Below are 22,006 nucleotides of genomic sequence, written 5' to 3'. Positions count from 1 at the left end.
TTTCCTTTCATTTGTGAATTTTGTTTGAAAAAATTCAAATGAAGCACCTGGGAGAGGTTTTCATCTCTCCTATCTGTACTATTACATCCTACTTCAAATCTGGAAAATTTCCTCTTTCAATCTTTCGTTGGGTCAGCTGTATTGCTGATTGTGTGTCATTTTTCTGAAGGGTGAATAGATGGTGCAATCAGTGATCTTTGGCTCTCTTACTAGTATAGATTTTGAAGATAGATTTGACTACGCACTACTTGTTTATTCAATGAACATTTACCTAGGGGTCAGCATTGTAGCCCAGGGGTCAGCAGTGAACCAATCAAGTTGGGTCCTGATCTCAAGAAGTTTGCAGTCCAAAGAGCAAGGCAAATATGAATAAATATGAAATAAATGTGGAATAGATAATGAAAATAAGAATGTGCCAAGCTTCATGCAGAATGAATACAGGATGCTCTGAAGGCGCTGAGCCAGGAAGCAGTGTGGTGGGGAGAAGAGGACCTCCTGAGCTGAGCAGTCAGAGGCCTCCTTGAGGAAGGGAAGGTGAACATTACGTACGGGCTGTTTTGCTCTTCCTCATCTTATGTTCCTGCTATAATTGGTTAAAAATGTTTATTTATGTGAAAAGCAGAGTTACAGAGAGACAGAGAGAGACACAAAGGGAAAGAGGTATTTTACACACTGACTCACTAACCCAGCTGACTGCAGTGGCAGGGGCAGGGCCAAGGCAGAACCAGGAGTTAGGAACTCAACCTGGGTCTCTCTCATGGGTGGCAGTGCCCCGACTACTTGGGCCATCTTTCTTTTAAGTTTTTATTTAATGAATGCATTTTTCATAGATACAACTTTAGGAATATAGTGGTTCTTTACCCCATACCTGCCATCCCACCCTGACTCCAATCCCACCTCCCTCTCCCTCTCCCTCTCCCATCTCCTTCTTCATTATGGTTCATTTTTAATTTGATTTTATATACAGAGGACCAATTCCATGTTAAGCACAGATTTCAACAGTTTGCAGCCATGCACACACACAACATATAGAGTACAGTTTGAGAACAAGATTTGCAGTCTATTCTCATAGTACAACTCATTAAGGATGGAGGTCCTACATGGAGAGTAAGTGCACAGTGACTTCTGCTATTTCCTTAACAATTAACACTCTTATTTATGATGTCAGGGACACCTGAGGCTCTTGCCATGGGCTGCCAAGGCTATGGAAGCCTTCTGTGACCATAGATTCCATCAGTATTTGGAGATGACCATAAGCAAAGTGGATGTTCTCTCCTCCCTTCAGAGTACATCCTTCTTTGATAGTTGGGCCATCTTTCACTGCTTTCTTAGGCACATTAGCAGGGAGCTGGATCAGAAGAGGAGCAGCCAAGACTCAAACCAGCACTACAATATAGAATGCTGGTGTTACAAGTGGCAACTTAACCCTCTGGGGCACAGCACTGGCCCCCATTTGTTCCTGCTGTCTAGCCCCTTTCCATCTCAGAGTTAAAACATGTAAGTAATCATTCTGGGAGAATGGATCAGCATAACAGAGAGGAAAGAGGAAATAACCCTACCGCAGTCCAAATATCCTTTACAGAATTTATTTTAAATGAATGAAATGAATATAAAGACTTATATAATCACAGCTCTAAACACTCCATCTTCTCCTCGCTTTCCTTTTTTCTTATCCTGTGCATTCCCTCCAGAGAGAACGGCAATGAGCTGGAGAGAGGATGCAGTAGACACATAATAAGGATGGCATTCAGGTCAGAGAGAGGTTAAGACATCATGAAAATAAGAAGGATATGGAAAATAGAGCATGCTGACTGCATAGTGCACATGTCTCTATCAGATGAAGTTTCTAAAAATGAATATAAAAGTGATTAAACAAAATGTTTTCTTTAAAATAAAGTGATTGGCAGGATCTGGATGAGCAAACTCAGTTGTGACACATAAATGTCTACAGTTTTGAAATGAAGTGAAAAGCTTCATTTCCATTAGTTCATTTTTTGAATCTGATTTCTTCACTCCCTTGCTTTTCTTTGTTTCCTGGGCTGCATTCACTTATTTCTTACAGATCATCACTCCCTCTGCAAGTCTCTTGTATATTTCATTTTCTTACTGACTTTATGTTTCTAAAATATGTGCTTTCTTTCTGCCAAATACATTTTTAAAACCAAGAGGCTTTCTTCCAGTGGCAGCATTCAGTCACTCAACTGAACCTATTGTGTACACACAACTTAGTGTGCTGGCTTGATGACGTGCAGTAGGCAAAGATTTGTCAGGATTACTACCCTCAAAGAGCAGAAAGTAAAAAGAGAGAGATGAGACTTGACACGGAGAATGCTGTTTGTCAGTGTATTCGACAGAAGCAGGGAAATGAACTAGTTCTGAGTACTTCCTAAATGTTAGGCTTTGTGTGAGGAGCTAGTTGCCTTACATCTTCCTGAATTTTGCACCTGATTGATAACATTGCTCTATTTCTTAAATGAGATAAATTTTATTAACATTCTTAGCAAAATGTTCATGAAAAATGTTCACTATTAGGTATTATAATGTTAATGAATATTCATGAGCACACAGACATGGCTCTCCTCTGCTCTCTGTGCTCTCTTTCCATACACACACAACACACACACACACACACATATCCTTCATCAATACAGTGCCAATTCCTGATGGGAGGGAGAACCAGGGCAATTTTTTTTTTTTTTGCAAAAACAGAGATAAACCCGGATTTCCATTTATAAGCACTTGAAATTTTTCTAACTTCTGACTCAGTTGTCATGCACTGTGCCAACAGAGCACCAGATTCCTAACTGTGCTGGAGAATGTTCAGGAATGGAATAGGCAAGTTGGGCTTCTCTGTATGGATTTTAGGCAGCTCACAATGGATCTGAGTCACCCAAGGATCAGCAGAATATACTGACCAAACTGACTTAGCCTTTCTCCATCTGTGTGGAGGCGCAGTAGAAAGAGAGTATGACTATTGTGGCATGCAGATTCAGCTTTCAGGGATTTTTGGTGAGGTGGATCGTATGATGCCATTTAAGTTTAATTCTGTCAACTCACATTTACTGATCTTTTTCCATAGGTCAGTTGTCAGATAGGTGCTGGAGATTCAGAGATAACCATGTTACCATCTCTGTTTTTGAAACACCCAAGGATTAGTAGGAGAGATAGGCACAAGAAGAGGCCTTTACAATATGAAATTGTTATTTACTAATAGAAATCTGTGCAGAAAACTGTAGGAACATACAAGAAGCATATCTTTTCAAGCTTGGTAATTAAAGAATATGTCCACAATGTAATTTTCAAGGACCTTAAAATGCTTGACTGATGGAACCCAGAGGTCAGGAAGAACGTAAACTTAAGAAGTGGGAAGGGAGCAGGATTCCATATGTCAGGGACAAATTAACTAAGACATGTAGACATAAATAATATACATGTCTTCTCTGTCTTGAACACTTCTCCCTCTATCCCCATTAGAGCTGCAATATGAAATATCTGTTTATAAATGTTCTTTCAATCCAGAGTCCCCTACAATGGACCAAACTGAAAAAAGAAGAGAAAGGTACAGATTTTAAAATAGAACCTTTCCCAAATGCTGGCCCCCTTTCTTACAGGCAATACAAAATCCCTCAAAGGTGCCTTGGAAATATCAGCTCCATTTGGGGGCTCAATTGAATCTCCCAGATGATGATTATTCATATAAAACATTTAGTATGTTTTCTTACATTATGACTCTACCTGATATTCTTATGAATTTTAATATTATATTTAGTGTTTGTATTTCTTTTCTATTAGCATTAGCATTAGTAATTAGTATTAGTGGTGGTTTTAATGAAAGTCTTAGTGTTACAAATCAATACTTTGGTTCTGCTGAAGGAATAAAGAGTTCAGTATATGTCAAGAAAACGATATTTGTCTTCTGCTGAACTGATTTTATAATGCTATAAAACAAAATAGTTGTGTCCGGTAGCCAGAAATTGTTTCGTGTCTTAAGTAACTCACACCCATTTCATCCATTTGTTTGAAAGCCATTTATTACTTCATTCCATAAATACTTATTGTGCATGTATGATAGGTACTTGTCTAAGGACTAGAGATATGAGAATGAACAATACCAATGTATTCCCAGTACTCACAACACTTATATTTCAATGAAAAACACAGACAGTATACAATCACATAGCATGAGAGTTGTGATTATGAGAGTATAGGGAGCTACAAAATAACCACAAAATGAAGTTCTGGAGATCCATTGTGAAAGAAAATGATTCTTGTATACCTAAAATGGCTAAGACGGTAAAATTTTATATTACATGAATTTTACCACAAAATTTAAAATAAGCTTACAAAATGGTAATTATTTGCTGAAATTCATGTCACAATTTGTGAGATGAGAGGGTGAGAAAAAGGAATTTGGAAGTAATGGAGGTTCAGTTCATATAGTGGGGTTTGGTGTCAGCTTATGGCCTGGGAGGACACTTAAACTCTGTACTGTAGGGGTGCTGGGGGATTTTAAGAAATACTTTGTCAGTTTGCAATTCAGAAAGTCCCCTGGCACAGTGTAGAGAATGAATAGGAAGGGGGCAGTCCCAGAGGCAGCCTGGGGAACCCAGGGCTGTTTCTGCAGTAACGCTGAAAGCTGGTGGGAACTTGAATGCAGACGTGTTGGTACTGGTGCTGGGTGGGTGTCAGAGGTGGGAGGATAAGGAGGCAGTAGATTCAAGAATAATTTAGGATGTAAATCAGGCAGACTAAGTAATGTACTAAATTGTCAGATGGTAGAGGGTGAAAGGGAGAATGGAGTCTGATTGACTCCTACTTTTCTGGCTTAGGTTCCTGCATAGATTACAGTGCTTCTGTGAGAGAGAGAGAGTTGAAAAGGGGATCAGATGTAAGAGTAGATGGGTTGGAAAGAAGAAAAACTAGCAATGGAATATATACAACATTATTCCACAATAACTAATCAAGAATGAATTTAACTGTAGATACGTGCTTCTGAGGGAAACTAACTTTCAAAATTATTCATAGGGTTAGAAAAACAGAAGCACGGTGTCTGCCATTCACAGAAATGTTTTAAACTCATTTTATTGTGTATTATCAGCGATCGGTTTTCTACGAAGGTGCCAGTTCCATTATTAGACTTGGGGTTTCCTTCTTACAGGGATAGAGGAGGTGCTGATGAGAGAAGAAAGAGGGTTCAGAGTCACATGATCTGGACAAGGCCTCAGCTCTGATGTCCACTAGTAAGGTGACCCTAGACAAGTCCCTTAACTTCTCTGTTCTTTTTCTCTGAGATAAAGTGGAGCATCATACCTAAGAATGATTACATTTCTGCTTTGAGACTAACATAATTTGGTACGTTGTAGAAAGCCTCCTGGAAAACATAAATACTGATAATCATTGTCTGAGTAAGAGTGGACAGCATATTGCATTATCTTCCATGGGGTGATTCATTTACTGTCAGGCTCTGAGTCAGACTGAGAGCTGACATCCAAGAAATCTTATTTTTAAAAATCTGAATAATGAGTGAAAAATAGAGGTATGCTTTTGTAAGAGATATGTTTTTAATGAGTTGATGTGCTAAAGTAACTGTTGGGCCACTGGGAAGAGCTTAGACATGTCAGTTAAGACTGAGATGGTGATATGATGATATGTACATCTTCTCTGAAAATCCCTATGTTGTGCACAGGGAGCAAAAGCAAAGCAAAGCAAGCTCAAACTGTTATATATTAATGTTAGCCGTCGCAAAACATACCGAACACTGGAGTAAGGGAAAGGGTGTATTGGGGAACACCAACAGACCAGAGTGAAAGGGCAGCGAAGGATACAGAGAAAGAGGAGACTGTAAGAGAGAGAGGGGGGGGGGAGAGAAGACCAGAGGAGGAGAGGAGCCAAGAGAGAGCAAAGAGAGCAGGAGAGAAGCCAAGAGAGAAGAACCAAGAGAATACAGGAGAGGAGAGCCAAGAGAGCACGTGTTCAGGAACAGGCCCTTTTAAAACTTTGCCTGAGGGCGGGCAGGGAAGCTGGAGCAGGGAGAATCCCATTAGGATGGGGGTGGAGCCTGGCTAAGGTAGCTGGGCCATGCGGCCACCTGGCTAAAACTGCGCCAGTTTCCTAACACAAACTTTATTGCCTAAATTGGGAATCAGATGGAGAACAGTCCCTTTTCTCATTCCCAGGTAGGTGAACATCCTTGAAATAATGAGACTCTAAACGGGCAGCTCCAGAGGAAAAATGGAGAAAAGGAGAGGCAGACAGACAGATAGCACGGAGCTCCATCCTACCACCAACATCCACAGACCACTCTTTAACCTTTCCCTTCAAGTTAGCTTCCTGAGACCTGCTTACAAGATTCAAACAATGACCTTTATCTGAGGCAAGAGAAGGGAAAATGCTTAAGAGATAAGGGGGACAATAGAGAAGGGACTATTGTCTATTTCATCTCAGGGAATGATCTGAAAATAGGCAGACCCTTTATGTCTCAAGTCTTTAAAACTGAGATGCATTCCTAGAAGTTGTGATCTTTATCCTGGAATCTGACCCAAATCAACACTCCTCCTATGGGATAACATAAGAGAAAGTTGTCTTTTCTTTGAGATTAATATAAATAATATGGATGACATTTATTTCTCATTTCCAAGGGAATTTGAACCTTTCACAAATTGCAAAACTAAATGAAGTTTTCTGAGTGGCATATACCAGAAATCCATTTTCTTGCTCAGCATTTTTTTTCTTCCCCATTCATGACCTAGACTTTTTTTTAGCACATTCTTAGCTATTCTGCTCATTTGGAAAGTTACCTCTTCAGCTACTGAAGTAAATTTTCTCAGTCTCATTTGTAGTCATCCCTCTATAGCATATAAACAGAAATAATATGAAGAAATAAATAAATAAATAAATAAATAAAGTAGAATTACAGAGCGAGAAGGAGAAACGGGGAGAACAGGGAGGGAGGAGAGAGAGAGAATGAGAGTGAGAGAGATATCTTCCATCTATTGGTTCATTCCCCAAGTGGCCACCACAGCCAGGACTGGGCCAGGCTGAAGACAGAAGCCTTGACCTCCATCCAGGTCTCCAATGTAGGTGGTATGGGCCCAAGGACTTGAGCCATTTTCTGCTGTTTTACCAGGAACATTAGTAAGGAGATAACATAACTTGAAAGTGGAGCAGCCAGGGCTTCAGCTGATACGCAAAAGGGATGCCAGCATTTCAGGTGGCAGCTTAACCCACTGTGTCAAAACCTTGGCTGCCAAAGAGACTATGTGATTGGACAAACATAAGTCATCAACATTGGTTGATTTGGTTCATTTGTGCTTGCACTTGATGGGTTGTGGTGACCAACTCAGGAGTCTCAGAAGCCTGCTCGATTGAGTCAACAATAGGTATACACTGTGTCCTATTAATGAAGTTACAATATGAAGCACAGACTGTACCATTTGAGAACATTAATGCTTTTTTCTTTCTTGCCTTTTCTCCTAGAAGTATCGATACCAAGATGAGGACGCTCCACATGATCATTCCTTACCTCGATTAACCCACGAAGTAAGGGGCCCGGAACTCGTGCACGTGTCAGAAAAGAACCTGTCCCAAATAGAAAATGTCCATGGATATGTCTTGCAGTCTCATATTTCTCCTCTGAAGGTCAGTTATATTTCTCTTTACACTTTTTGATGACAACAGCGGTTGGTCTTTAATGCTGAGATGTTTAATGGTTTTAAAACAATGCTGTTTTAAAACAGGTTAGTGGTCACTGGTTTTCAGAAGGTCCTCCTGTGGTCTTGGAGCTAATGTACTATTTCTGGGATGTATTTTATTGCAATTTTTTTGAATGTCTGGAAATCCTTTTAGTTGCTGTAAATAGGCTAAGAAAAGAGCCAAGGGTGAAAAATTGAAAATGAAAAGAAGTTAACCACACTTTTATAAAAACCCAGGCGTACACCAAGCTTCTGCTCAAATGCTCATTTTCCATTAGTGTTCCTGGTCCCAAATAAAACAAAGCAAATAAATATAACATGATCATACCTAAAATTGCCTTGCAGTCTAAACTAAAGAGGAAAATGTGTGAATTGGCTCCTCAATGCCTCTATTTTATTCTAGGGCAAATTGTTTATAAGATTTCTTTGTATTTGGTGTCTTACTTTCCCCAACACTCCTTTTTGATTTAAATTTAGGCAATTTCTTGGTATATTATATTTTGACAAGAAGGACAATTAAATGAGAACATGAATTTTCTGTGTTCCCTGGTTGCAAATTCCTCCACCTTTTCTTCACAGGGCTGGTACTACTGGATTTTAGGCTTTTGATAAAAACTTAAAAATGTTGATTAAAGTTTAAGAAGGAAAATAGAAGTAGATCCAATACTAAATTAGAAGAGAATTGGAATGGGAAAAAAAACCTCTTTCAATTAACCCTCTAGTTATTGCTAAAGAAATTTTCATTTTATTATAGAACATTTCATTTCACCAGCACTTCTATATACCTTTGCCCCACATTAAAAAAAAATAAGGTCTTAAAAATGGTTCCAGTGCTCTGTGACATCTTATTGCACCGGCCAAAATATAAAAAAAGTTAAATTATGTTTAATACTGTTCCAGATTTGGTACATTTTAAATACTTTAGTATACAAAAATTGTAGTATCAAACTAGCTATGGTTATCACCTATAATAACCTAATGTCAAATTCCTGAAAATAGCATTTAATGTGTAAAATATATATAAGTATCATGCCTCTTGGATTCATTGTGTGTCTTTCCAGAGTTTCTTTGAAAATCATTTGATGACTGATGGAAATGTGTATGTTTTACCCGAAGAAGAAGAGATTGGGAACAGGGGGCTTACCTTTTTACCTCAAGAGATGGCCATGTGAACAATGTAATGCTGGTGTCGTACAGAGGCAGGACTAGATGCCCTGTGCATAACTGACAAAAATCAATATTTGGGATCATTGTTAAGACAAAAGCTGCTGATAGTTACCTGTATCCAAGGAAAGGTGCATACCAATTCATGGGGCAGGAATTCCTGGTCTCTTGAAGTCTTCCAGGCCTAGGTGATGATCTGACAATGGTTTTGTAGAAAAAAACTCCCTCTTCAGCAGAAAGGTCAATAAAACTGTGTCTGAGATCCTAATTCTAGCACTCGATGTCTCTATTTTGTGTTCAGATGAATATCTTCCTTTCTTAGGAATCCTTTCATCTTTGAAAATAAATGCTGATCCATATTTTGTGTGCTGACTACTAAAAATTGAGGAGCAGCACTAGGAGGCTACTTTTTATTGAAATTAAGTGTCTTCACCTTCAGTAGTTTACCTTAGCTTAGGTTTTCAATTGTATCCGTCTCCCTTCTAAGTTATTTCTCTGTTTTTTATGAAATATTAAATGGTTTTTGTAGTTTTACAGTAATGATGCATCTTATGGAAGGCACTGCACATCACTTTAGAAAGTAGCCACCAATAAACAGGAAAATCTACACAAACCTTAATATGAAATACCAAGGTCAAAGGGGTTTCTTCTCTTTTTGGAATCATCAATTCTGTGGTGTGGATCCAAAGGTATGAAGAAGAGGTAGGGGAAAGGTGAGTTTATCCAAGGATTCTACACCCAGGACATAGGGTAGCTATTTTGGGGCAGGAATATTTTTCTTATGGAGTAGTGTTTATTCTAAATAGAGAGTGCTTTTAGGTGGTCTTAGTGAGGAAGATCTGTATACCTTTCTTCTGTCAGCAATAGTAATAGAGATAAATGTGTAGGGAAAAAAAAGTTGTAAGTTTTATCAATTTTGTGGTGTAAATACTTCCATCAGGGTGAATTTCTGGATACCAACCTAAAGCTGCTGAGTGTAGTTGGAAAGGCAAACACATATAACTCCAGCACAACATTGCAACATCAGATTCTAGTACACAATTTTATAACAATCAGACACATTTTCTTTGCAAGTTGTTAAGGAGTTATTGTGCTACCACAGTTCAAGTGTTTGGAAAACTTGCCATGATTAAAGTCTAATGTGTTGTCTTCCCATAATGAAAGCCTTATTAGAATCAGGGAAATGCTGTAAAGGTACAAAATCTCCATTAGACCTGTCATATTTTCAATCTGTTTGCCTTTGATCTGTCTAGTGTTTTGGGGTCAAACAATAAAGAGAAGAGTGATGAGGCAAAGCCCACAATCAGATAACGCTTCCGGAATCCTCCTGGAAAAAAATATGTCTCTCTGATATAAATTAGGGATTTCCACATAGTTTGCCTAAATAGAGCATACAATTGTTGGCTAACATTTTCAATGTCACATTGAGCAGGCTCTGAATCATGAGCTGAGTAATGTCAGTGCTGCAGGTTTGACTGGCGTTTCTTCCATCATCTGACATCATTTGAGGCCTCCATTCTAAGATTCATGTCTTTGGTGCACTCCGGCTGCAGGGGTGATAGATAGACTTGCTTGGCCTGTTTTCATTAGAGTGGCTTGGCCAGTGTGAAGTGTGGCATTGGAAGGAGAAATGCAATTTAGCAGTGAATTTAAGGGAATTTATATTCTTTGCCTGAATATGGGGATGCTTTTATCTTCTGTTGATACCTAGACTTTTCCAAAAAAGAAACTGGCCTGTATAAAAGCAAAAGAATTTTCTGCTCAGTTTAGGGCAGTTCAGTAAATACTGAGTGCCTACAAGTTGTTGGAGAAACAACAAACACTAAAACATGATCTTATGTATCTATTTTATTCTTCTGGGTGAACCAAATTATAATTATTTGTTACTTATTCTTACTCTGTAATGGGAACTCAAATTCTTTGAACTTAAATACTGTAGGGCCCCAACACATGTATCAGAATATCTTGTACAGAGTATATGTTAGAAAAATGTGAGAGAGGGAGAGAGAGAGAGAGGGAGAGGGAGAGAGAAAGAGAGAAATTACCATCGTCCTTTTCTCCTTTATCTATTCATCTCTGATACAGAATTTTATCAGTTCTGAACCTCATATTTTATCACATATTAATATATCTGAAATTTAGATGTGTCCTAAAATCCATGGTATCTTGAAACTGACATTTCAATTTAAATTTTTCATTAAAAATTGCTGTGTCTTATGATCAAAGTAATCTCAGATTCTTAGATTCAATGACTATTTACAGGGAAAATTACAACTGTCTTTCATAGAATAATGTGAATTACTTTAATCAGAGGAGTCTGATTTCTTTGTAAAGAATTCAGGGACACTTTATTGGGAAGTAGGAGAATGTGATGTTGCGGTGGACTTCTATACTCTCAGACATCTGAGCACTTGTTAAGTATATGTGGAAAAACACTGGAGGATCTATTGACAGTGCAAGTTTGGGAAGTTATGGGAGGGAAGCTCAGACTTGAAGAAGGCAATGTACAGAACTGCAGACAGCAGGATAACAAAATGTATTTTACTCCACTGTTTCTTACTAGAGTTGCTATATCTTGATCGTTGGCAAGTGCAGTTTAACCAGCAGTACACTAAACACTCTTCCTCCATAAAGCCTTTCGTATTAATTCTTGCCCAACCCCACTGGTCACAACATCCAATGCACAGGGAGTTGATGTGCACTACAGCCAGCATATTTTAAATATACCTTTTTCTGTTGCTCAGAATAATTTTTGTTGAACTCTATTATGCAGTTTCCTCTATATAAATGATTTTTCTTGTTTTTGATAAACACGTAAGTTCTCATGAACTAGATTAAATCTTATTTCTTATTTTTATTTTGTTTTTCTTTATATTCTCTTATTTGTATCTACAATGAAAGCATGTCCAGAAGTATTTTGGTGGTATTTTGTCAGAACTATAAAGAAAATATAGAAATAACTGCTTAACTAAATTTGAAGAGTAAATATTATTAGCATATTGAAGAATTTCTCAGAGCCTTTACTATGATAATATGTAATATAAACTTTTTAGATGAAAATGTAATTAGTACAGACCATTTTTCAAACATATTTGTTCATAGAACCCTTCTAAATGAAATTTTAGTTAGGCACATATACTTTGAGAATAACAGACACACTGATCATAACTGATACAAAGAATAGAAAAGTACATCGCTTCTCGGCCTTTTGGCTAAGATCAAGTGTAGAAAAGTACAGCATTAGGATTCATCGTGGCCCTTAAATTAGACTCAACCGGATTAAAATACCTGATTCCCTACTTACAAGCTAGGTGAGCTTGCTCAAGTTATTTAACTTTTCTAAGCTTCAGTTTCTTTAATTGCAGAGTAATGACATCTACTCATGTGAATTTTAAGTAAGAAAAATGTGCATAGGCTCTTGACTCAGAGCTTCACATACAAGAAATATATACACACAAAAATGGCTATTCCCAAGGCAAGTGTTGTGGCACAGAGGGTTAAGCCACCTCTTTGGATTCTTGTATTCCAAATCAGAGTGCTGGTTCAAGTCCTACTTACTAAACTACCAATCTGGCTTCCTTCTAATGTGCCTAGGAAGCAAAAAAATGATGATTGCTCAAGTTCTTGGGTCCCTGCCAGCCATGTGGGAGACCTAGATAGAGTTCGTGTCTCTTGGCTTTGGCCTGTCCTGTTCCCCTCTGTTGTAGCATTTGAGGAGTAAAGCAGTAGTTAGAAGATATCTCTTTCTTTGTCTCTCTCCCTCTTCTCTCTCCCTCCTTCCCTCTCTGCCACTCTCCTCTCAAATAAATACAAAAATAAATAAATCTTTAAATTGTGGCTATCCTTATTGCTTTTGATGTTTTCTTATTAAGAGTAGTATATATACCTATTATTCAAATATCTTAAAATGAAAACTTTGGGGTTATTTTTCACCTTAATCTTATATCTTTATTTTAATATCTTAATTTTATCAACTTTCTTTTTGTATACACAGCTATCATCTCAGTCTAAGCTTTCATTACTTCCATGTAGAAAGTTGTGGTAATTATAAAACATCATAGGCTTTGGAGCAAAACCAATTTCATTATGCCATGTTGTATGCATTTTGTGTGCATACAAAATGTGTCAAGGAAAATGTAATTTTTTATAAGATTAAGGAAAAATTGTTTAATATCCTTTGGAAGTGGAGATGTGGGGATAAGCGTGGTTAGAGAAACAATTAAAATGAAATCTTTTTTTATTGGAAAGAAGTAGTAGATAAAGGAGGAAGGTCAAGGTTGCCTTGGACTCCAGCAGCTGTGCAACAGTATGGAAGAATTCTGAGAATGACAGGTGGTTGAGCAGGACAGAGGGAGAGGAAATAAGGATTAAGGAAAACAGCATGGGACAGGTCGAAACATACCTTAAAGCAAGGAAGATAGGTAGGAATAGGAAGTGCAGGATCTTATGTGGAAATTGAACCTCACCTTATAGATAATATGAAGGATGACTACAAAATTTGAGAAGGAGAATAACATGGTCTAATTTGCAAACTAGACCATTATTCATGTCTTGTAGCAGAGTGAACGAAAAATTGGAAAGGGAGATATCTGAATCAAGGGCTTTAAATAAAATTTAGGAGATGGGCATGCTCTGAGATAAAGCAGAGACATTTGGTGTGTAGTGTGTGATATATAGGAAAGCTTATTTAGGAAAAGATATGATTAACACTTTAAAATTTATTAAGTATAGAAGTTAGAGGAGCTGGAAACAGAGGTTAATCCATAATTTTTAAAAATTTGAGCAATTGGGTAAGGGAAGTATCATGAAATGCAATCAATAAAACAAGAGGAAAAATAGATTTTAGAGCAGCAGCATGGGGTGGAGGTAAGGAAAGATTCTGAATTTAGATTCAAATAATTGAGTTTGAATTATTTATGGGTACCCAGGAAGAAGTATTCAACAGGAAGTTTGAAATAAAGATCTGGAAATTTAGAGAGATTTGATACAGAAAAGGAGAACTTGGGAGTCTTCAGTGTAGTTGAAGGTGTGAGTGTGGATGGAATTGCTCAGTAAAGCGGAGGAGAATGCAAAGGAATGAGACACAGGAACCCCCACCCCCATGCTAGGGGCTGAGTGGAGAAAGAGGGACTTACTAAGGAAACCAAAGCATTCAGAGGGTGATTGACCACATTTAGCCCTTTTTATTTTATTAACTAAGTTATATTAGAAATAAGAGATTGTATCTTATACATTCATAATAGGAAGCTTCTCTACAAGGTCTAACATTGTGTTGGCCAATAAGCAGATGTTTTAAAATATTTATTACTTGATCAACAATTTACTTTATTTCTTATTTTTTTTATTTTTTGACAGGCAGAGTGGACAGTGAGAGAGATAGACAGAGAGAAAGGTCTTCCTTTGCTGTTGGTTCACCCTCCAATGGCCACCACGGCTGGTGCGCTGCGGCTGGGGCATCGCGCTGATCTGAAGGCAGGAGCCAGGTACTTCTCCTGGTCTCCCATGGGGTGCAGGGCCCAAGTACTTGGGCCATCCTCCACTGCACTCCCTGCCCACAGCAGAGAGCTGGCCTGGAAGAGGGGCAACCGGGACAGAATCCGGCCCCCCGACCGGGACTAGAACCTGGTGTGCCGGTGCCGCAAGGCAGAGGATTAGCCTAGTGAGCCGCAGCACCGGCCTCAACAATTTACTTTTAAAGAAAGAATAAAGAAATGTTTTGAAATACCTTTGACCTTAATGGTAATGATATCCTGAACATAGTTTAAAAACATTATTATTTTCTTTCTAGACCTGATGTTTTTAGTAATACCATTGCTACTTTAGAAAATGAGACATCTTCAAATATGTAAAGACCTTTCATTTCTCTCTCTGGCCACTAGATGGTGGAAGTAGCTGAGCTGATGATTCCAGAAGCATCTGGTCTTAGAAGAAACTGAGATTTGTGAGACTAAATTGAGAAGCCCTTAGCTAATAAAAACATAAGAAGAGTTTGGCAGAGATTTGCATATTTTTGAATAATGCATTTTGTTCCAGGCCCGGCCCTTGGTGAGAGAATATGGTTGGGTAAAATATGGCCCTGACAGACATATGCAGAATCCAGCACAGATCAAAATTCTATGCAAATGGAGTATTTTTTACTTCAATTATCTTTAATTGGAAAGGGTAACAACAGCACACCCCGAATAATTCTGCTTACTTAGGCCAGACATTGGAAAGAGGGGAAAAGAAAATGAAAATGAATAGACCTGCAACAACATACCAAAATTTAAGAATTATTTTCATACTAAGGGTTAATGGGTTCCTCCATGAGTTTTAGCAAGATGAGCTTGTGGGATGATATATAAATCTATTGCTTTTTTCATTATGTAATAACAATGATGGTAATAATGAGCTTTTCTAGAAATATTAGGTTCTTATGTTTATTAAAGGATTAATAAATTATAGAAACATGGACCATTTATAATAATCCCAAATAAATGTTCTTAGTCCTTACTTATAGCTGCAGATATTTCTAAAGAGTTAATTCAGTTACACAGACGATTCTCTCAAGACTAAGACCTCATTACTGCCGGGCTTTCTGCAACAATTAGAAATAATTTATTAAAGCGAACAGAGGCTGCCCATCAATAAAGAATCCCTGTCATCACTGTTGCTAATGTTGCTGTTGTTTTCCTGCCCTAAAATAACTCCTACTCCTTGCCCCTTTGAAAAGATGTCTGGAGGTGAAACCTTTTAGTGAGCATGTTTTCAATTCTTTCTGCTTAACAAAGATAATATTGAAGTTATTCCAAACCCTACATGGTAGATTAGTCAATAAATTTTGGCACCCATAGGGCTGGAAATTTTTTTTAACTCTTTCTCAGCTAATTCCCCAAAATATTAACAGATACAGTAGTGGAAAGCAGATGCTCTTTAGATCTGACTTAGTTGTGTTGACCTTGTAGTTCTCATGCTTTTTATCTCTGTCTATAAGCAAGTCTGTTAACTTCTCTCCTCTTGGAAACACTAGTATGGTATTCTTAGAGGTGCTACAGGAATTTGAAATAGCATGTTGAAAATCTTTGTGGAAAAACTTAGTACCTAATCAGTGCTCAATAAATGGCAATCATTTTACATCTAAAAATTAGAAAAAGTAAGAGTAAAAAGCAAATCTAAATTTAATGATCTCTTTGAACTCTCAATAAAAATTATAATATTCCCATCCTTGCTGTTCTTGAGAAAATGAATTTACACTATTCAATGAAGCAAGTATGCACTATCCACATTTTGTCCCCCTCCCCCTCGATTAAAGTGACTGTCACTTGGGCTAGCTCAGTTGAAGTACATAGCAAGTGAGTTAGGCTTCCAAGATCCAAGCTCCAAGTGAGTTAGGGTTCATGATCCAAGTTCTGAGAGGACCAAACAAGAATTTACTAAGGCATGAAAACATGGACTTTCCTTTGTGGGTTAGTTATGGAAGATGTTAGAACATATATGTTATCTCTCAAAATGGCCACTTGAAGAAAGCATTAATTTAGATTTATAATTCCAGGTACATTTATTTTATAATTATAACTTTAAAAATTAAAAAGCATTCCTTCATAGTGGCAAATTGATATCTAGTAAGTAAGATATATCTAGAGTAATAGAGACATTTAGTAAATACAGAATTCACACATTAACTATTCTAAAAATCTAGAGGATGTTATTAACCCATGAAAATAGAACCGGTTTTGTTCTACATCTAGCAGTATGTTTAAAAAACATACTCCACTAACTCTGAATACAGATCATTCCATGTCTATAAACTATAAGTAATTACTCTAGCACCATTTCATATGCTATAATTGTTTGTTGTTGAAATCAGGTATATATTACCCTAGGATTTTCTTTGACAAGATTCTGGCTGTACAAACAGTGTCTCTGTTGATTTACAGTTGTTCAACAAAACTATGTTCCTGAGGGGAGAGGATATGAGGCAATGGCTAAGACCTAAAATTCAGTTTAATGTGTTTTTCTTTGTAGTCATGCCTGCTCTCCCAGATTTCTGTCTTCAAACTGTCTTAGGAACAGTAGTAAGAAGAACAAAATGCAGTATTTATTTAGTTCTTAATATACTCTTGCCGCCGGCGCTGCAGCTCACTAGGCTAATCCTCCGCCTTGCGGCACTGGCACCCCGGGTTCCATCCCGGTCAGGGTGCAGGATTCTGTCCCGGTTGCCTCTCTTCCAGTCCACCTCTTTGCTGTGGGCAGGGAGTGCAGTGGAGGATGGCCCAAGTCCTTGGGCCCTGCACCCCCATGGGACACCAGGAGAAGCATCTGTCTTCTGGCTTTGGATCAGCGCAGCGTGCAACGCTCCGGCCGTAGCAGTCACTCTGGGGGGTGGGGTGGGGATGGGGGTGTGAACCAATGGCAAAAGGAAGACCTTTCCTCTCCATCTCTCTCTCTCTCACTGTCCACTCTGCCTGTCAAAAAAATATATACTCTTGCCTATATTCTAAATGCTTTACGTATTTGGGTTACCCCACTCAACAGCATCATGCGATAGGTTTTCTTAAAATTCCTGCATTATGGATGAGAAAAATTGGCACAAAGTGGCTAAAATGCTTTTCTAAGGTAACACAGTTCATACCCTATGCATGTGAGATATTAGTCCAGTTAAACTAATGTTAGACCTCTCACTCTTAGTCACAGTTATATTATTCAGCAGATGAGACTTTTACAATTTTAAAACAGAAGTAAAGTATATAAATAAGCAAATCCAGGCTTTCAAACTACAACTGAACCCACTAATAGATGTGAAATAAATTTGATTGGTAGTTTTTTTTTAACTTTTATTTAATGAATATAAATTTCCAAAGTACAGCTTATGGATTACAATGGCTTCACCCTCCATAACTTCCCTCCCACCCGCAACCCTCCCCTTTCCCTCTCCCTCTCCCCTTCCATTCACATCAAGATTCATTTTCAATTCTCTTTATATACAGAAGATCAGTTTAGCATATATTAAGTAAAGATTTCAACAGTTTGCACCCACATAGAAACACAAAGTGAAAAATACTGTTTGAGTACTAGTTATAGCATTAAATCACAATGTACAGCACATTAAGGACAAAGATCCTACATGAGGAGTAAGTGCACAGTGACTCCTGTTGTTGACTTAACAAATTGACACTCTTGTTTATGGCCTCAGTAATCACCCTAGGCTCTTGTCATGAGCTGCCAAGGCTATGGAAGCCTTTTGAGTTCTCCAACTCTGATCATATTTAGATAAGGTCGTAGTCAAAGTGGAAGTTCTCAACAGAAAGTAAAAATCTTTGTTTTAGGTTAGTGTAGAGGTGTGTGGGTGTGCACTGGTTCACATTGACAAATTTATTTATTATTGTCATCAAGATCAAGAAAGTCAGGAAATCACTGATCTGATCCAACTTTCCCACATTGTAAATTAGGAGGAGAAGTAAAGGAAGAAAACCCTTGACCCTCAGAAATGGCGAAGCCTTTTTATAACATGAACTACCAGTATTTTCTCTTTCCATTGACTGTTAAAACTTCTGTTCCTACTGATTAAGTTATTGAAGCCAGTGGTTTTCAGTCTTTGATGCATATCAGAATCGTACAGAAACCCAGAGACTTCCTAATTCACCAAGCCTGGAGCTCTGGAATTTTAATGCTTCTGCAGGTGACCACTACAAATAGACTTGGGAGAACTGATGTCTTGAACTCCACAGTGCTGCGGTGTTTGTTGGATAAGTTCCTCTTGTTACCTGCTTTTGAGAGAATTAAAGAAGAGGTAAAGTCTCTCCCATTAAATGGGTCATTTAGTGAGTAGGAGCTATATAACAAGGTACTTATTTAACCTTATTCAATCAGTACAAAAAGTATTATGGAAAGCAATTTTTATATTTATTTTTAGGCATCTGTACAAAGGAAACCGCATGATACTTATTTAAGAGAGAATATTGGATAAGAAAACATGACAGAGAAAGCTGAATTGATTTCTTTCAATTCACAGAGAACTTCCAGTGTTTAGTGAGCAGATTTAACTCCAATGCAGCTCCCAGGATAGATTCCCCCAGGCCAGCTGACTCACCAAAATCACACTGAAGGCAGATGATTTGTTCTTTCTGAACTGGCAGAACATTGAGTATGTTAGAGCTTGTGGCTGATTTTGGGTCACAGGTACTTTCATTTAAAATGAACTCAAGAAGTGCATATTGAAGTCCCTTTACATATAATACTGGTGAAGAACAACCCCCCCCCCCCCACACACACACACCACCTCCCTGAAGCTTAAGGACCATTAAGCAACAGGGTACATAGGCAGCTTGTAAAAATCATCTTGAAATTATAGTAATTGAACTTCAGCACTGCTGCTCTAGAGATTTTCTGGCTTCTTTTTCTCATATTATATATGAAAACATTTGATAAGTTGTTTATTTAGTGGTTTATTTTCTTAGTGAACTACAAAACATTTATATTACCAGCTTTTAATTATAAACAAGAAACATAAAACGTTTAAAAATCACATTCCTAGAGTTTACATAGTTCTCTGCTATCAGCAGTTAAAACATAAATGCCACTCCTCATTCAACAGTCCCCACTTGTTGGAAGGGGACACATACCAAGATCCTCAGTGGGGGCCTGAAACTGGATAGTACCAAATCCTATATATACTATGATTTTTTTTCCCTATGCTTCCATACCTATGGTGAAGTTTAATTTATAAGTTAGGCATAGTAAGAGTTTCAGCATAACTAGGGTGGGTGTTTGGCCTTACAGTTAGAACTCTGGGTTAGGACATCCACATCCCATATGAGGGTGCCTAGGTTCGATACTCAGCTCTGCTCCTGACTCCAGCTTCTCACTGATGTGCACATTTAGGGGACAGCAGGTGATGACCCCAGTACTATGTTCCCTACTAACCAGGTGGGATACCTGGATTGAGTTCTTGGCCCTTGACTTTGTCTTGGTTCAGCCAAATATGGGCCTTTGAGGAGTGTACAGTAGATGGAAGGACTCACACTTGCTGTTTCTGAAATAAGTAAAATTTGAAAAAGGTAATAATAAAATATGAATATTAAAACAATATATCATCATTATTATTTAAGATAAAGGGTACCTGAGTATGAGTATTGGGATACTGTGACGGTTTGATAACTTAGATGGCTGAGTGGCTAATGGAGTGGGTAGAGTACACAGCATGGAAACACTAAACAAAAAGAATGAATCATGTACCAAGCAAGACAAAGTGTGATAGTATCAGATTTTATCATACTACTTAAAACAGTGAACAATTTGAAACTTATGAATTCATTATTTGTGGAGCTTTCCACTTAATATTTAACTAAAACCATAGAAAGTGAAATAAGGGGGTGGAGACTACTATGTTTAAATTAATTGAAAAACAAGCTCCTTCTAAAACAACATGACATCTGTTGTAATTCATGGACCCAGGCAAGCAGTCTTTAAGTTCAGCAATAAAGTCCCCCAAAAGCCAGATGACCCTGTATTCAATAGTAAGCCTTATAAAACCACAGATTTAAAACTGAGTAGGGTCACTTGAAATAATATATCCTAAAAACATTCTTAATACGCAAAGAAATTAAGAACGAGAGATGTTACAAGACTTTCCCAGGGAAGCCATATAGTTTACATTAGAGCTGAGACAAGAATCTGGGTTTCAGACTCCCACCCTCAAGTTTATCCCTGTTTCACAAGGAAAGTACAGAGCAAATGGGTCACAGAGTTTATTTCTTGCAATTTCTAGTGGATGTTGCTAGAAATTGCTATCATTTACTTTTTATTTCAAATTTTAGCTTTACTAAAGGGCAAATTCAGATTATTGTCATTGGACAAACATCTCTCATCCCGAAACTCTCCAACTAAATGGTACACATAAGTTTGATCAGTAAAAATAATTGCTGCCTCCCCATTCAGAAGCTCTGGTGTTCTCCTGTGTGCTTACGCAACCATTGATGAGAAAGTTTTGTGAGCGTAAAATTCAAAGGATCCTCATCACAAAGAGCAATTTGCATAGTGAAGATGCTGTCATTTCTCTTATCAGGTGCTTTAGCAGACCTGCAGGGAAGTGTGGGGTTAAGAGCTGGGCTTGTCTGTAGAAGACTGCCATTTGAGAGATCACTAAACCTCCTTGTCTCCTCACTCATACACTGAGGATAATAACAAATATGTTTATGGTAGTAATACAGATTAAGGAGGTTGTTGTTGTCAGCTTGAATTTTATTATGCTTAAGTACCTGTTCCCCCACACCTAGATCCTTGTAGTCACAGCCATCTCTTCTTCCTATTTCTCTAGCCTCCATTTTCCTTTCCACTCTCTTTTTTATCATTTCTGCTTTTTGGGACAGTGCATGGGGAAGGCAAGAGCAACACATAATAAAGAGAAAGAAGCTAATGGGTTCAGCAAGGATTTGTCAATGTGTCTAACACTCCAAAGAATCAATGTGATTTTATTTATTTTTGTTTTTAAGGGAAAGAGTTTATTGGGAGAAACTCAACAGATTGGAGGGAAGGGGTGAAGAAGGAAAAAGAGGGAGAGGAGAGTGTAAGAGAGAGAGAGAGAGAAACAGAGATCAGGAGACACAGAGGGAGGGAGAGAGAAAGAGACAGGTGCTCAGGAGCAGGTCCTTTTAAAACTTTGCCAGCCTACTGGCAGAGAAGTAGGAGCAGCTAATCCCATTAGGATGGGGGGTAGGGCTGACACCAGTAGTTGGGCCATGTGGCCACCTGGTTTCCAGCAATGGTGGCAGGGGCTAGAGCCTCGAATGGTGTCAGGGTGTATGTAGATTGCACCGTAGATAAGACTGTGCCATTTTACTAACATTCCCCTCTTTTGTTTTTTATAAAGCAGGAGTTGTATGCGATTACATTAGTCCTGAAAGTCCGAATCAATGTGAGTTTAGCCTACATTAATAAAATTGTCATTTCAAGAACAAGCAAATGACAATGTCTGCAGTACAGAGAAGTGTATTTCAGAGAATGGCAGCAAGTCTTTCCAGAGAGGGGCAAATGGGCTGGGGAGGAGTGTCAGATGTGGACATTGAAGGCACAAATGATGTTGTCCTTAAAGAATACTCAGCTTTGGGAACATGGTAGTTCTAGTTTTCAAATATTTTAAAATGAAGATATATTCTATACAGTTTCTGTGAATA

At 38.1% G+C, this 22,006-nt stretch overlaps 1 protein-coding gene and 1 non-coding gene across 18 annotated transcripts in view; both read left to right on the top strand.

Annotated features, from left to right (window-relative positions):
• Positions 1-22,006, top strand: part of DLG2 (discs large MAGUK scaffold protein 2) — a 2,256,157-nt gene that overhangs the window by 1,103,931 nt on the left and 1,130,220 nt on the right. For 12 of the 17 annotated variants that reach the window (XM_051821188.2, XM_051821179.2, XM_051821160.2 and 9 more), the window contains one exon: positions 7,477-7,638. In XM_051821188.2, coding sequence (XP_051677148.1) covers positions 7,477-7,638 — 162 coding nt within the window. The remainder of the gene's footprint in view (positions 1-7,476; positions 7,639-22,006) is intronic. The other 5 variants (XM_070076122.1, XM_051821215.2, XM_051821236.2 and 2 more) reach the window with 1 other exon arrangement.
• Positions 12,048-12,236, top strand: LOC127485388 (U2 spliceosomal RNA). Its single transcript, XR_007912464.1, has one exon. It is a non-coding gene; the product is annotated as a U2 spliceosomal RNA (small nuclear RNA).

The sequence above is a fragment of the Oryctolagus cuniculus genome, chromosome 1 (genome assembly GCF_964237555.1).
Source record: "Oryctolagus cuniculus chromosome 1, mOryCun1.1, whole genome shotgun sequence".
NCBI classification, from domain to species: Eukaryota; Metazoa; Chordata; class Mammalia; order Lagomorpha; family Leporidae; genus Oryctolagus; species Oryctolagus cuniculus.
This window is presented reverse-complemented; position numbering and strand designations above follow the sequence as displayed.